At 40.5% G+C, this 16,114-nt stretch overlaps 1 protein-coding gene across 1 annotated transcript in view; it reads left to right on the top strand.

The window, feature by feature from the left end:
* Window positions 1-16,114, top strand: part of ptprq (protein tyrosine phosphatase receptor type Q) — a 167,269-nt gene that overhangs the window by 86,239 nt on the left and 64,916 nt on the right. Inside the window, exons 36-42 of the mRNA XM_033038385.1 lie at window positions 3,135-3,292; window positions 4,580-4,719; window positions 8,556-8,724; window positions 8,874-9,025; window positions 9,530-9,671; window positions 10,674-10,943; window positions 13,269-13,601. Of these exons, the coding sequence (XP_032894276.1) occupies window positions 3,135-3,292; window positions 4,580-4,719; window positions 8,556-8,724; window positions 8,874-9,025; window positions 9,530-9,671; window positions 10,674-10,943; window positions 13,269-13,601 (1,364 nt within the window). The remainder of the gene's footprint in view (window positions 1-3,134; window positions 3,293-4,579; window positions 4,720-8,555; window positions 8,725-8,873; window positions 9,026-9,529; window positions 9,672-10,673; window positions 10,944-13,268; window positions 13,602-16,114) is intronic.

Genomic DNA, 16,114 nt, shown 5'->3' with positions numbered 1-16,114 from the left:
TGGTAATTCAAATTTCACTGTACCAATTGGTGCATGTGATAATAAATGTCTCTTGAACTCTTGAACTTGAAACATAGAAACATGGAAAATAGGTGCAGGAGTAGGCCATTTGGCCCTTCGAGCCAGCACCACCATTCAATGTGATCATGGCTGATCATCCTAAATTTGTACCCTGTTCCTGCTTTCTCCCCATATCCCTTGATTCCGTTAGCCCTAAGAGCTATATCTAACTCTCTCTTGAAAACATCCAGTGAATTGGCCTCCACTGCCTTCTGTGCAGATAATTCCACAGATTCACAACTCTGGGTGAAAATGTTTTTCCTCATCTCAGCCCTACCTCTCACTCTTAAATGGTTAATAATGTGAATGAAACCCCCTGACATGACTCCCCATGGTATTGTTCTCCCTAACTCCAGGTCCAAATTTTCCAATACCACTTCTCCTCCACAACGTAACTCTTTCTAACCATCTATGTTCCCTCCGTAATGCAGTCTGCAGCTTAACTGGACCAAGCAGGGCTTGTTCTAATGTGTGCAATTCCTTAAGACTTGAATGCAAATGATTTTCACATACTGGAAGTTTTTTAATTTTGTTAATTCTAGCTTTAGAATTGGAAAACCTAATCCTGTGTGCTAAGAGTGAAGAGTGGCCCATTAGGGTTTTCTCCAAGATAATGAGGGTAGCTTTAACATTGTAGAGACAGAAGTTTGGATTGGATGAGATGTAAAGATATTAAAAAGCTGAACTGTGAGCCTAAAGCCCCTGTCCCACTGAGACGAATTTTTAGGTGACTACAGGCGACTAGGCTGTCTCCACATGGTCGCCGGAGTGTTGCCTGTATGGTCGTGAGTAGTCTCCTCAGTCGCCCAAAGAGTCGTAGCATTTTTCTGGTCGCCAATCGCCGAAAGTCGGCAACAGTTGGCTTGTCGTAGGTTGTCGCCAGGATGACATTGGTTGTCGCCGGTGCTGACTTCGATGAATTCCATTGGCGACTACCTACGTCAACCTACGTCAACCGGCAACAGGTACCGGCGACTGAATTGTCTTAAGTTGTCTTCAGTTATCGCCGACAGGGTTGTACCTTGTTTTACCTTTTCGCAGGTGGATGTAGATTGTTGTAGGTGTCCTAATGGGTCGCCGGTTGTCGGTAGCTTGCCGTAGCTTGACATTGACAAGGTGGTAGGTTGTTGTAGGCATTGTCGTTAACATTGTCGCAGTGGGGTACAGTTGCCGGTTTTTCGGTGACCTGCTACGACTATGACAGTCGACGGCAGTCGCCAAAAAAAATCACCTAAGTGGGACAGGCTTATAAGCCTGTTCATTTCAGATTATAATGGAAGTGCGATAGAGCCATGGGTCAGGGTTCGCATTGGGGCCTGACTGTGGGGTGATACATAGATACATAGAAAATAGGTGCAGGAGTAGGCCATTCGGTGAGGTTGGCAATTACCCTGTTCACAGGAAATATGTTGGTACCATGATTATCTATATTACTAAAAGTCTGATCTTGATCGCTTTTGGCCCACTGTGTTGCGATTTCCGAGAGAACGCCGCCATCTACGGCCGTTTTGGCCACCTCGCTCAGAGCCCCCCTATGCCTTCCAGGACTAGAGGATTTTTCCCATCGATGACAAATCAGAGAGATATTAATGTTTTTTTTTAAATTGCCATTCTCTCTGCTGCCCCCGCTGGCGGCAGGGGGGGAGTGACTATAAAACCCGGAAGTGTAGTCCCTCACTCAGTCTCTGCCAGACCCAGGAAGCGAGAGAGTCACGGCTCTCTGAGCTGCGAATAACACTGAACGCACGTCTACTCCACGGTGAGTCCCCTCGATGCGGCTGTAAAGTGGCTGCTACCCAATTGTTTGCCTCGCCTTTTTTAAAAGTTTGTGTTCACAAAATGAATTTTGGTTGTCAGGTGGCTGCTGCCCAATTGTTTGCCTCGCCTTTTTTAAAAGTTTGTGTTCACAAAATGAATTTTGGTTGTCGGGTGGCTGCTGCCCAATTGTTTGCCTCGCCTTTTTAAAAAGTTTGTGTTCACAAAATGAATTTTGGTTGTCGGGTGGCTGCAGCCAAATTGTTTGCTTTGGCATGGCTTTTAAAATCGTTGCAACAGTTGGCTGCCAGCCCAAGAATCCATTCGGCCCACAATGTCTATACTAGCCCTCTGGAAACCAGTACCTTCGGCCCGCAACACCCATACTAGAACAACAGAAAGCCCCCCCATCCCCCACTGGCGAGCAATATTGGAATTGGTGGAGAGGTGGAATATTGCGTTGATGACCAGCCCTCCCGTGTGATGCTGGGACCCAACGGGTCCCACTTAGTCTAGTAGTAGCCTAGATGTTGGGGTTAGTCATCCATGCTCAGTTCTGATCTTTGAATTATGATCACATGTATCTAGTTTACATCCAGCAGCTTGAGGTTGCTAGATGGGAAAGTCCAAATCCTTAGCAATAAGGACCTGAGTGGGAAAAGAGCAAGAGATCAAAAGTCTGAAGAAAAGTCTCCTGAAATGTCATCCATTCCTTCTATCCAGAGATACTGTCTGGCCGCTGAGTTACTCCAGCATTTAGTGTCTATCTTCAGAATAAAATATGAGATGGACTAATGTTAGCTAACTTAGCTCCCACCACTAATGTTATCTGACTGACCTGTAATTATTAACCCCTCTCTCTTCCTTTTATAAACAAGGTACCACATTACGTGTTCTCTAGCCCTATGCCTGTCAATAATGAGGATTGGAAAACAATAAAGTAATTGCCACTTCATTTCCACACCCACCCCATTCCACCCATTCTTCCACAGCCTTCACCTTGCTCATTCATCTAGCCCAATTGTTAAAGATGTTAGACCCCATAATATACTCTCACTGGTTTTTTTTTTTGCCATTTCTATTTTTTCACGTTCTTCCTTCTTAATATCTGTACCACCTGCCTCTTTCAAATAGTGACAGATGAATTGTTCTTGAATTAGACTTCTGGAGGGCAGAGTGAAAAAAGTATTATTTTAGAAATAATCAGATTCTATAGTGGACGGTTTATTAATACATTAAATAATGAAGATGACTATCCTGTGGCTTTATTAAGTGAAATAATGTTATTTTTTTCACTTTCTTGCATTTTCTTATTAAAGGAGTGCAACAACACAACTCGTTTTAAATACGATGGATACATCTGCACTGCTGAAGGACTTGGATAATATTGAATACCATGCTTTTGTAACTGCAAATACTGAATTTGGTGATGGTGGAATGAAAAGTAACAATATCACATTTCGAACCTCTGAAAGTTGTGAGTTTCCTCCCTGATTCTTAAAACATAAAAGTTATTTTAAGTTAACTTCCCTTAAACCTTTGTTAAAGAAGGATTTTTGTCTGTCATTTAGTCTCATAAGTTCTTTATTGCGGAGAGCTGTAAATGATTTGTGGATGAGCCAGTTTAGGTTTGAGATCAGTGGATTCTTGTAATCCAGGAGAATTTAGCAACGGAGATCAGGAATTAATGCAGATCATGTATGATCTTTATTTTAATGGCAGAACACACTTGCGGATCCATGCGATCTAAGATGACCCTATTTTTAAACTGTTATTTACATTATTAATGAGTAATTGTTACAGAAACAAGACAATACACTCTCTTTGTTCATTAGATTATTGAGTGATTTAGCACAGGAGACTGTTGTTCCATGCCTGCCGGTGAAATAATTAAATTGATCCTGCATCTGCGTATCAGGAATTCAGTACTTCAGCTACAGTACTTCAGCTGGGTTCTTGCCTGGTTTGGTATACATTAAGTAACATTTTATTTTTCAAAAGAAACTATATTCATACGAGGCAAGAGTGGACATTGTACTGCTGCAACACGATGCTGGAGAAGTGATAATGGGGAATAAAGAAATGGCTAATGAATTAAATACGTTTTTTTGTGTCAGTCTTCACAGTGGAAGACATCAGGAACGTGCCTGAAATTCAAGAGAGTCAGGGAGCTGATGTGAGTGGAGCACCTATAACTAAGGAGAAGGTGCTTGAGAAGCTGAAAGGTCTGAAGGTGGATGTCACCTGGACCAGATGGATTAGCATATGATGAGTGTTTGACAGCACTCGGTCTGTACTCACTGGAATTTAGAAGGATGAAGGGGTACCTCATTGAAACTTACCAAATAGTGAAAGGCCTGGGTAGAATGGATGCGAAGAGGATGTTTCCACTTGTGGGAGAATCCAAGATCAGAGGGTATAGCCTCAGAATAAAAGGATATACCTTTAGAGAGGAGATGAGGTGGAATTTCGTTGAATCTGTGGAATCCATGGTTCAATGGTTCAATGATTTCCTGCTATGGTGACACATTGCCACAGCCAGCTGTGGAAGCGAAGTCATTGGGTATTTTTAAAGCAGAGATTGATGGATTCTTGATTAGTAACGGTGTCAAGGGTTATGGGGAGAAGGCAGGAGAAATGGGGTTGAGAGGGAAGGGTAGATCTGCCATGATGGAATGGCGGAACAAACTTGATGGGCTGAATGGACTAATTCTGCCCCTCTGACTTAAGAACATATTTGTGTAATGCACACCTTTTTCTGCAGCGAACCCTGTGGGCGCTATCAACTATGTTAACAGAAGCTCCACATCCATTCAAGTCTTCTGGAATTATCTATTTAAATCAAATGGAAATGTTCAATTCTACACCGTTCACTACAGAAATATTTCAGGTGATTTTACACAGGTATGGCGTTTTCTTGCTTTTAGACATAATAGTGAACTGTTATTTTTGAATGAATAAGAAGTAAACGTATAAAGACAGGTTAGACTTACATGTCCCATGGGAGCAGTGTAGAGCTCAGGGGGTCCAGTAGCCTGCAGAAAGTCAAAAGTAAATGCAACAAACTGTTAGTGTAAGATAGACACAAAAAGCTGAAGTAACTCAGCGGGTCAGGAAAAAGAATAGGTGGCATTTCGGGTCGAGACCTTTCTTCAGACTGTTAATGGAGTTTGATTCAGCATTGGGATGATGACCTGAGTGAGTTGACTTCAATTCCATTATTCATGTGGATACTACAAATGTATAGGTAGGGGATGGCATGGGAAGCAGTGTAATGATGTGGAGATCTGTGATTGTCATACTTCCTGGATGGGAGAGAAAATCTTGACTGACTCTGAAGTAGGCCTCAAGCCTCCAGTTCAAACCTGATTAAATGTATGAAGAGTGTGCAATTTGGAAATCTTGGCCGCATAGTGGAATGTTGTTCTTGTGAATGTAAGTGAATGATGTTTATCAATTGTATATGCCCAGCTGCCTAAATGAAATATAATATCAGAAAATGTGCCTCTAATGCTCAAGGTTGCAAGTTGTATTTTGATTAAAACATTCTATCGTATAATGTGCAAAAATATTAAGCGAGAGAATTACATTTCTAGAGCATAATTTTATATTTTGCTCCTCAGTATCAGCTGAACACTAAATATAAAAATGTATCTGAGCCTATTTTAAATGTATTTTCAACTGTTTCAGAGTAATTTAATGAGTGTATGTCCTACAATTTTTATTCAGTTATTTACACTTGTCTACATTTCATTTTGTAATTTGCAAATTGTATTCTCTGATTCCACTGACTCTTTTGAAATGTAACCAGCTGGGATTGCATTTCTGAATCACTGATACAACAGAAACAGAGGCGATTTTCATGTCAGCCTCTTGGGTAACACATTTGGCTTTGGTCACCCACCCACCATCACCCCACACTTCAGTTTGAGGAATAAAGTGCCTGTCCCACTATACAAATTTAACCAAGAGCTCTCCCGAGTTAAATAAAAATTAAACTCGTGGTAAGTACGTAGCGGGTACGTCGGAGCTCGGGACATCTCTTAGCGGCTCGTAACGCTAACGGCAGGTACTCGGGAAACGCGGTAAGCTCGTGGTTTTTTCAACATGTTGAAAAATGTCCACGAGAGCCTCGAGTACCTACGAGCGGCTATTACCGTAATTCTCCGAGTTCGAATCAGGGGAAACTCGGGAGAACTCTTGAATTACCTCGTACAGTGGGACAGGCCCTTTAGTGTATTCCGTTCTTGGAGCAATTTTATATTCATCCTCCAGGACATTCCCTAAATCTTCACAACTTAAGTTTTACTAAAAAGGCTTGGATTTTATTTGCCCTTTTCTAATGTAATGTATCATCTGGCAACATACAGCGGAAATTGAGAATAGAGAACTCAACAACTGGGAGTACAGTAAATTCACCGAGGGTTCACAACCCTAGTTTAGAAATGTGATTTAAATACTCAGCTTGAATATATACCATCAGAAAATTAAAATTGCAGTTAGAGTATAATATTATTTAATATTACAACTTAAATAATATGTGTAGGAAGGAACTTGGTCAAAAATAAGAAGGCTGCAGCTGGTATCAAGTGCATCCCTGAGGAGCTAAGGGGTAAACTGAAAAAGGAGATCAGAAGGGCAAAAAGGGTCCAAGAAATAGCTCTGGCGGGTAGCATTAAGGACAATCCCAAAATATTTTATAAATACATAAGGGGGAAAAGGGTAACTAGAGAGAGAGTGGGACCTCTCAGGAATAAAAGCGGTCACCTCTGCGTGGAGCCACAGGAGATGGACAAGGTCCTCAATGAGTATTTGAGGACAGGTCAAAGACAGTAGGATGGAGGAACCTCAATGGAAGTGTCTTGAGAGCAGTCAGTGTTACCGACGAAGAAGTACTGAAGGTACTGTCGTTAATGAAGGTAGACAAATCTCCAGGGCCTGATCAGATATATCCGAGGACATTGTGGGAAACTAGAGAGGAAATTGGGGGAGCCCTGGTTGAAATTTACGAGTCGTCCTTAAATACAGGACAGGTGCCGGAAGACTGGAAGGTGGCAAATGTTGTACTTCTTTCACGAAGAGCTGCAGGGAAAATGCTGGGAACTATAGGCCCGTGAGCTTAACATCTGTAGTTGGAAAGCTACTAGAGAGTATTCTGAGGGATAGGTTATACAGGCATTTGGATGGGCAACGGCTGATTAGGGATAGTCAGCATGGTTTTGTACGTGGGAGATCATGTCTCACAAATCACAGGGCTGTAGATGTTGTGTACATCGACTTCAGTAAGGCGTTCAACAAGGTTCCGCATGGTAGGCTGCTCTGGAAGGTTAGATCACATGGGATCCAAAAAGAGATTGCTGAATGGACAGCAAATTGGCTCCATGGAAGGAAGCAGAGGGTGTTGGTGGAAGGTTACTACTTGGACTGGAGGCCTGTGACCAGTGGTGTGCCTCAGGGTTCAGTGCTGGGCCCATTACTGTTTGTCATCTGCATCGATGATTTGGATGAGACCATACAGGGCAAGATTAGCAAGTTTGCCGATGATACAAAGCTAGTGGTTTTGCAGATAGTAAAGATGGTTGTGAAAGATTGGAGGAGGATTTGGATTGATTGGCCAGGTGGGCGGTGGAATGGTTGATGGAATTTAATACAGAAAAGTGTGAGGTGTTGCATTTTGGGTCGTCGAACAAGGACAGGACCAACACAGTAAATGGTGGGCCCCTGGGTAGTGTTGTGGAGCTGAGGGATCTAGGAGTATAGGTGCACGGTTCCTTATAGGTCGAGTCGCAGGCACAAAAGACATTTGGCACTTTGGCTTTCATCAGTCAGAGTATTGAGTATCAAAGTTGGGAGGTCATGTTGCAATTGTATAAGACGTTCATGAGACCGTATTTAGAATATTGTGTTCAGTTCTGGGCACCATGTTATAGGAAAGATATTGTCAAGCTTGAAAGGGTTGAGAAAAGATTTACGAGGATGTCGCCAGGACTAGAGGGTCTGAGCTATAGGGAGAGGTTGAGTAGGCTGGGTCTCTATTCCATGCTGCGCAGGAGGGTGAGGGGAGATCTTATAGAGGTGTATAAAATCATGAGAGGACTAGATCAGGTAGATGCACAGAGTCTCTTGCCCAGAATAGGGGAATCGAGGATTTAGGTTCAAGGTGAAGGGGAAAAGATTTAATAAGAATCCGAGGGGTAACTTTTTCACACAAAGGATGTTTGGTGTATGGAACAAGCTGCCAGAGGAGGTAGTTGAGGCTGGGACTATCCCATTGTTTAAGAAACAGTTAGACAGGTACATGGATAGGACAGGTTTGGAGGGTTTTGGACCAAGCGCAGGCAAGTGAATTGTTGGCCGGTATGGGCTAGTTGGGCCGGTATGGGCTAGTTGGGCCGAAGGGCCAGTTTCCACACTGTATCACTCTATAACCCTAACTGCAGATGCTGGTTTACACCGAAGATAGACAGAAAATGCTGGAGTAACTCAGTGGGATTGGCAGCATATCTAGATGGAAGGAATGGGTGACGTTTCGGGTTGAGACTGAAGTCTGAAGAAGGGTCTCGTCCCAAAACGTCACCCATTCCTTCTATCCAGCTACGCTGCCTGTCCCGCTGAGTTACTCCAGCATTTTCTGTCTATCTTCAACATAAACAACATACATTTTTAGTTATTTCAATACTTCTATGGTGTTAAAAGCTTGAAACAAAACCAAACAGTAGCTATTTGGAATTGTTTTTCAGAATATCACAGACTTTGAACAAGACAGTAATGGCGACATTGCGAATGTGTCGTTGATTCTGGATAATTTGACCAAGTTCAGTCACTATAAACTGTGGATGATCGCATGCTTTTCCCTTGCAGAGGAAGTTCAATCGAGTGAACTGATTGATGTATATACTGATGAGGATGGTAAGTTTGCCGTATAGATGTTCAGGGAGTAAGTAACGTACGTGACTGAAATATAAATTACATTGTACTTTGCCGGTCAATCTATCAAATAAAAGGTGATCAGTTTGCTTGTACATAAACTTTATGATTTATTTGAACTTTTTTTTCAGTGCCATCAGCTCCTCCACAAGACTTGGTGATTATAAATGATACAGCAGATTCTGTCATGGTTAGCTGGAAACCTAGCCCCATGCCAAATGGTCTTGTGGAGCTCTACAGTTTCAAAATAATTGACAACACAAATGAAAGTATTTATTTTAAGGTACTACTTGAAATTTTAATTTGAACATTTTATTCCTGTGTGCCAATCAAGGCACTTAAAGCTTTAATTGATATATACTGGTTAAGATATATATTTTTTTTACTTCACACTCAAAGATAAGGATGAACATTCCAATGATGATATCAAAAGAAGTTTGAAAGTTAGCATTTACTCTTTTTTACAATTACAGAAATAATACCCACAGATTAATAAATAATACCCATGGATTAATAAAATACTGTACATGTACATATTAATTTGACTAAAAGAAATACCATAACACATGCTTAATTATAAAATCCCTTGAGGGCAATTAATGAATAACTAATATAAATTGTTCAATTTATATTCTCCTCAAATGATGCGCTTATTCCTGCAAAAATATAATTTATGCCCACATCAAGAACTGCTTAAATATAAATGATTGGTGAAAATGCTGCAAATACAAATAATAAATGGTGATTTAAAAAAAAAGTCTAACACTGTTCTCTTTTATGTCTTAAGAATGTATCGGGATTATTTCATGAAGCAAATCTCTCTGGCTTTGAATCATTGCATGAATATTACATCAGTGTATCAGCTTTTACCAAAGTGGGAAATGGAGATCAATATAGTAACATTGTAATTTTTAAAACTAACCAAACAGGTTTGTTGCACTCTTGCATTTATGCATTTATGCATTTATTTCAGCATGCAAACATGCTGGTGTTTTAGAATTTGCTCCTTATTGGATTTTATTCCCTCGTATTAAATCTTTAGCATCTAATAGGCACATTTTTCTATTTAATACAGATTATTTTAACAAAAACAATCCAAAAGTACTTGATTTTCAATATTGGATCAAACTTTTCTGCCGTGCTAGCCATGGTTTCAGCATGCTTCAAGTAGAAGTGCAATTTTTATGTGTAGGTCTCTAGTTGAAAGCAAATTATGTTGCTGTGCTTTCTTGATCACTGCAATTATGTTAGGTTGCAGCTGATATGGATGCCTAGGAACTCGAACTTGACCTTTGTACAGCAACTATGTTGATGAGGACAGGGTTGTGTTCACCCTGCAACCCTCCTCCTATCTCCCCCCCCCCCCCCCCCCCCCCCCCCCCCACGTTAAGGTCTAGGTTGTTGTTCTACTACCATGATGCAAGGTTCCTGACCACTTTCCTGGTCTATATTCAATTATTGTTGACCTTACTGACAAACAGTGGTATCATCAGTGAACTTAAAGGTTGAATACTCCTCTACATGGTAATGGGTGTACGGGGGGGAAGAGCAATGGACTCAGAGGAGTACCCTTGTTGAGCGTTAGGGTGGAGAAAATATTAGGACCAATTCTAACTGAATATTAGGACCAATTCTAACTGAGTGAAGTCTGCTGGTCTAGAAGTACTAAAGCCAGTTGCAGATGGAGGCCCCAAGGCCAAGGTCTGAGAGTTTGGGGATGATCTTATTCAGTATTATGGTGCTGAAGGCTAGCATATAATGAAAGGAAATAGTGCCTCCTCTTGTTGTAATTCCAATGCAGGTAAATTCTTGCAGAATCTTCTTGTAAATTAACTTAAATTAGTGATTATTAAACGTAAGAAAATCCCTTGGATAAAACTTGTTAATACATTCCTGTCTTAATTGGGATCACAATGGGTTTTTTTTTACAGTTCCAGATGCCATCCAAAATCTTCGATGTGATGTATCAAGTTGGCAATCTATCATAGTCGAATGGGATCCACCCTCAAAATCAGATGGAATTCTCACTTATTATATACATGCATCTGGGAATCATGTTCAAAACATTTTGCCCAAAGATCATACATATACTTTTACAGAACTCCAATCAAATACTTCCTATCAGTTCAGTATAACAGCCGTTAACTCTCTGGGCCAAGGAGAAAGCAAAAACTGTACAATTACTACATTAGCAGAAGCAGGTATGAAATTCTGTCATATTTAATCTACAATGTTCACACTACGAAAACCTGCAGGATGTGTATACCTATAATTATAATTTAGTTGTGTTAAAATTAGTTTATTTAAATTGTTTACGGGTTCTGGGTGTATACAGCAAAACTGCCATTTATTATAACATTTTATTAACTTGTGAACTGAAGAGGTTGTTAGGAACAAACTCATTTGGTCTAGACCAGTTAAAAGCAGCTGGATTCCTTCCCTTAGGCAAGAGAAAATCTCAGTTAATTAACTAAATTTAAGACCACACACAGTTTGATAGAAATTGAATTTTCATCTCCATATTGTTCATCCGATTTTCTAGATTCATTGTAATTTAACGACACCACTATTTCGTATTCTGACTGAATGATATAAAACTCGGGATGTTTTTAGCTTTTACAGATTTTGAAAATAGGATTAGGGTTGTGTGGGATATTTGAAGAAACATAGCTGTGGGGAAGTAGCGGGTCATGAACCGGGTGGCGTGCAACTTCAGGCTACCGTCTGCCCGAGGGTAGAGCATGGCAAGATATTGCTCAGTTACAGATATGGGTGAAGAAACGGCAGGTGAAGTTTAATCCTGTCAAATGTAAGGTACTGTACGGTGGGACGTCAAATTTAAGGAGGAAAGTATAGTTAATGGTAAAACCCTTGGTTGTATTGATGTACAGATGGATCCTGTGGTGCATGTCTATATCTCCCTGAAAGTAGCAGATAGTGGTGAAGAGGTATGGTATGCTTGTCTTCATCGGGCAAGGCATGGGGTATCAAAGGCAGAAGGTTATGATACAGCGTAAAGCTTGGTTACTTGGCATTTGGAGTATTGCGTACAATTCCGGCTGCCTCATTATAGGAAGGATGTGGAGGCTTTGGAGAAGGTGCAGGTGATACCGAGAAGCAGCCTGGATTTCAGGGTATTAACTGTAAGGAGAGGTTGGACAAACTTGGATTCTTTTCTGTAGAGCCTCTGCGGCTTAGGGGAGAGCTGATAGAAGTTTATACAATTATCAGAAGCACAGATAGGGTAGATGGCCAGAAGTTTTATCCCAAATTTGGAAATGTCAAATAATAGAGGCCATAGCTTCAAGGTGGGAGGGCTAAACTGCCCTAATTTGACAAAAGGAATCAACTGACAATTTTGTCAAAAATTAGTCATTGCCTGTTTTAGGGTATTTGAGATATGCTCTACACAATGGTGAACAAAATAAGTCTTCTCTGAGTACAATTTGACAATATTTATACCAGAGAAGGAAGAAATTCCATCACGGAGAGCTGAAAGAAAAACACGTTTTTCTCATTTACAAGAAAACTCCTTTCTGTCAGTTGCTTCCTTTTGTTAAAGTCTGGCAGTAAAGTTTAAAGGAAATGTGCAGGGCAAGTTTATACATGGGGAGTGGAAGGTTCTTGGAACAGGCTGGCAGTGATGGTGGAGGAAGCAGATATGGTAGTGGTGCTTAAGTGGTTTTCAGATATGAAATGCAAGAAGTGGAGAGACATGGATCATGTGCATGCAGAAAGGTTTAGTTTAATTTGGCATCCCGGTCCTGTTCGACATAGACATTAAGGGCTGAAGGGCATGTTCCTGTAATTTGTTCTTCTATATTCTATTAATATCCAACCACAGACAAAAACTTTGATATTAAAATCATTGTAATAACTCGTCAAGGTTTATTTGACAACACTTGGCAGACTAGTGTCATCAGCCACATTGAAAAATAAGGGCTTGAAGCCTAAGAAAGTAACTTTCTAGTGGCAATTTCACACCATAATGACTTTAAAATGTAACCCCATTGGTTTAACTGTGCTGAGTCAAAATCCTGAAATTCCCTCGTTGGCAGGATTATTGGAGCCCTCTCACCAGATGATCGGCAGCGGGACAAGGTGGTGATCTGACCAAAGGCAATTAGGAATGAGAAATGCATGTTGTCCTTGACCGTGTTGACCCCAGCCAGTAAATGAATACAAATAATGTGATTACAAGAAGATTTATGATATAGTTCTTTAAAATGGAAAATAGTAATCAAATTGTTAATCTAGGTTTATGAGTCATTCAATATCAATGAGGTGTAAGAACCACATGATTTTTATAGCTTTCCAAAATAATCTTAATCAGCTGATATTATGACAGAATAAGCAGGTTGTATTGAGTGGAAACCACATTTTATCTGGATTAGAGCTATGATCTGAAATGAATTAATATAGTTTCAATGGAGCCAAGCAGAAATGACCTTATTTTCACAAATTACATTGTATTTTCTATAAACTGGTAAAGCATGATGAATGATTCATTTAATTGTATCTTTCAGTCCCAAGTGCTCCTCAGAATCTCAAGATAATTGATACTCAATCAACCTTTGTTATTTTGAGGTGGGATCGGCCGGATATTATACCTGGCCTTCTAAGGTTTCTCAGGATCAACCTTCAACTACGCTCTGACTCTTGTATGGACTGGGAAACTGGTGAATGCATCAAAGCTCAGAAAACGGAAGATTATGAAATTGATAATGATAATCATACACTGGAGACAATTATATCTAGTTTAGAGAAATCTCGATGGTACAGGTTTAGGTTGGCTGCTGGTACAAATGCTGGTTTTAGCAACTATTCCGATTGGATTTCAGCAAAGACGGCTATTGGCTGTAAGTATGGATTGAATTGATTGTCAATAAAAGATCAGAAAATGTACATTGATGATGGTTTATTTGTTTTGCAATAAAATTAAATGTTTTTCTTAAAATATAAATTTCCCTTGGGCACCACTTACAAAAGAAAGAATGACAGGGTTTTTGAGATCCAGCTCTGCTGAAAATCTTTTGTATAGTGTCTCGTAGACAGAAATGAATATGTATAACAAAGCCAGAGCAGAAACACTAATGCTGCAGTATAAACCACACTAGACGTTTTTAGGAATACTGTGCTCATGTATATATATATATATTTTTTTTTAATTGGAAAAAATTTAAAGTGCATTTTATTAATAAATGCTCCATATGTAATACTGTTATACAAAATATACAATGCATTTAGTGACGCAAGTTCAAATATTTCCATTGTGGTCATGAGCCTAAAATACTGACATGGCCTGTGCTTTAAAAGAGACTGCTTAAACTATTGTAAAGATGAGTCACTAATGATATAATATCCAGATTTACCTTCTAACTAACCCGTTCTAGCTCCAGATTCGGCAGCCTAGCAATGAAGTCAGCCCATGACCTTTGTTACAACCCAAATTCCAATGCAGCAATAGAAGCATGATAATCAGGAAATTATGGTTATTAGTTACAGAAAATGCATTACTGTGGAAAGCAGAGAAACAGTGTTTAGAACAGGAAGTGGACAGCTTATCCAGGAATGAGCGAACGAGAACAGATAATTCTTACACAGCAAATTACTATGATTTATAAGGAAGAGACATAGAAGTGCCCCTTTCCAGTACTTACTGGCCTTGATTTAAAGCTGCTTTAAATAAAAAGTGACAGCCCCTGTGGAGTTCCAACCAAAGTTCATCAAAATTATTGTAAAAAATGTTTTACCAGACAAATTTCCAATTATTTTTTTAGGATATCCTCTAAAATAATAAAGCATTTTTGGTACATACATTTTATTAACATGCCACTATTATTGGTGCTCAGCAATTCGTGATAACTTGGACTAACAATGTAGCTATGAACATAAGATAGACACAAAATGCTGGAGTAACTCAGCTGGACAGGTATAATCTCTGGAGCGAAGGAATGGGTGACGTTTCGGGTCGAGACCCATCTTCCGACCCGAAACGTCACCCATTCCTTTGTCTCTAGAGATGCTTCCTGTCCCGCTGAGTTACTCCAGCATTTTGTGTCTACCTTCAATTTAAACCAGCATCTGCAGTTCTTTCCTACTAGCTATAATCATATATAGACAATAAGTACCAAAATAGATGAAGTTCATATTATGCTTAGATTTCTTTGATCTCAAGATGTCCACTTAAACCTCTACAGATGATTAACGTATCATCACCTGGAATTTTCTGAAAACTATACTCATTTAAAACATTTTCAAGAATTCGTGAAGCATGATCCAGGAAGCATTATGGGCATTCATCTGCCTGTTTACTAAATTCTTTAAAGGAGAGTTATGTTGAACTCTGCAGCTTGCTCCATTTCCTTCAACCAGTAAATGAAGAGATGCTCTCTCAAACAAATGCCCATTTTATCACATCACAATGGAGCAGTCCTTTTCATTCTGTAATGATTTTGCTGGCAGGCTTCGCATCTTTAAAGTTATCTTCATGGAATTTCTCTCTCCAGCATTGCTGTTCTCTTTTCTTTATAATAAAGCATAGTTGAAATTCAGTCTACCTTGATACAATTACTACAAATTGGATTGGTTGAAATCAGTTCATTTCCTGTCACACTTGCCATTCCATTCAGGAACGGAACTCACTATCAAAACATGGAGGGGACGGGGACACAATTTTTTGGCGTCCGCGCGCGCATGCGCACACTCACACACGCGCGCGAGGCTTCGGAGGCTCAATCCAGCGCTAAAGGCAGCTCAACTGCCTGTCTCACCGGGTTAACTAACAGCCCTGTCTGGACTGACGGGATACCAGTGCTGCTTCTCTCCGCGCTGGCCATATTTCCCGCAAGCCCAGGCAGGTTAACCTGGCGGGTATGTCGCCCACCTCTCAAAACATGGGGGGGACGTGTCCCCTCTGGCCCCCCCGGGTTTTCTGCCCCTGATTCCATTCATATATGGTGGTATTTGTCAAACAGTTAACTGAGGGGTTGAAATGCAGGAGATGGTTGACAATACCTGGGGTCTAGTAAGCTCATTCTATTGATGTTGCCACATCTCATGAATGCCGGCTTGTGGCTTTATTTCTCAAAGGAGTTTTATGCCAGTCTGTTTAAGAAAGAACTGCAGATGCTGGAAAAAATCGAAGGTAGACAAAAATGCTGGAGAAACTCAGCGGGTGAGGCAGCATACATGGAGTGAAGGAATAGGTGACGTTACGGGTCGAGACCCTTCTTCAGACTGATGTGGGGTTGGGGGGGGGGGCAGGAACAAGAAAGGAAGAGGCGGAGACAGTAGGCTGTGGGAGAGCTGGGAAGGGGAGGGAAAGGAGGGAGAAAGCAAGGACTACCTGAAATTGGAGGTCAATGTTCAT

The sequence above is a fragment of the Amblyraja radiata genome, chromosome 19, assembly GCF_010909765.2.
Source record: "Amblyraja radiata isolate CabotCenter1 chromosome 19, sAmbRad1.1.pri, whole genome shotgun sequence".
Taxonomy (NCBI): domain Eukaryota; kingdom Metazoa; phylum Chordata; class Chondrichthyes; order Rajiformes; family Rajidae; genus Amblyraja; species Amblyraja radiata.
This window is presented reverse-complemented; position numbering and strand designations above follow the sequence as displayed.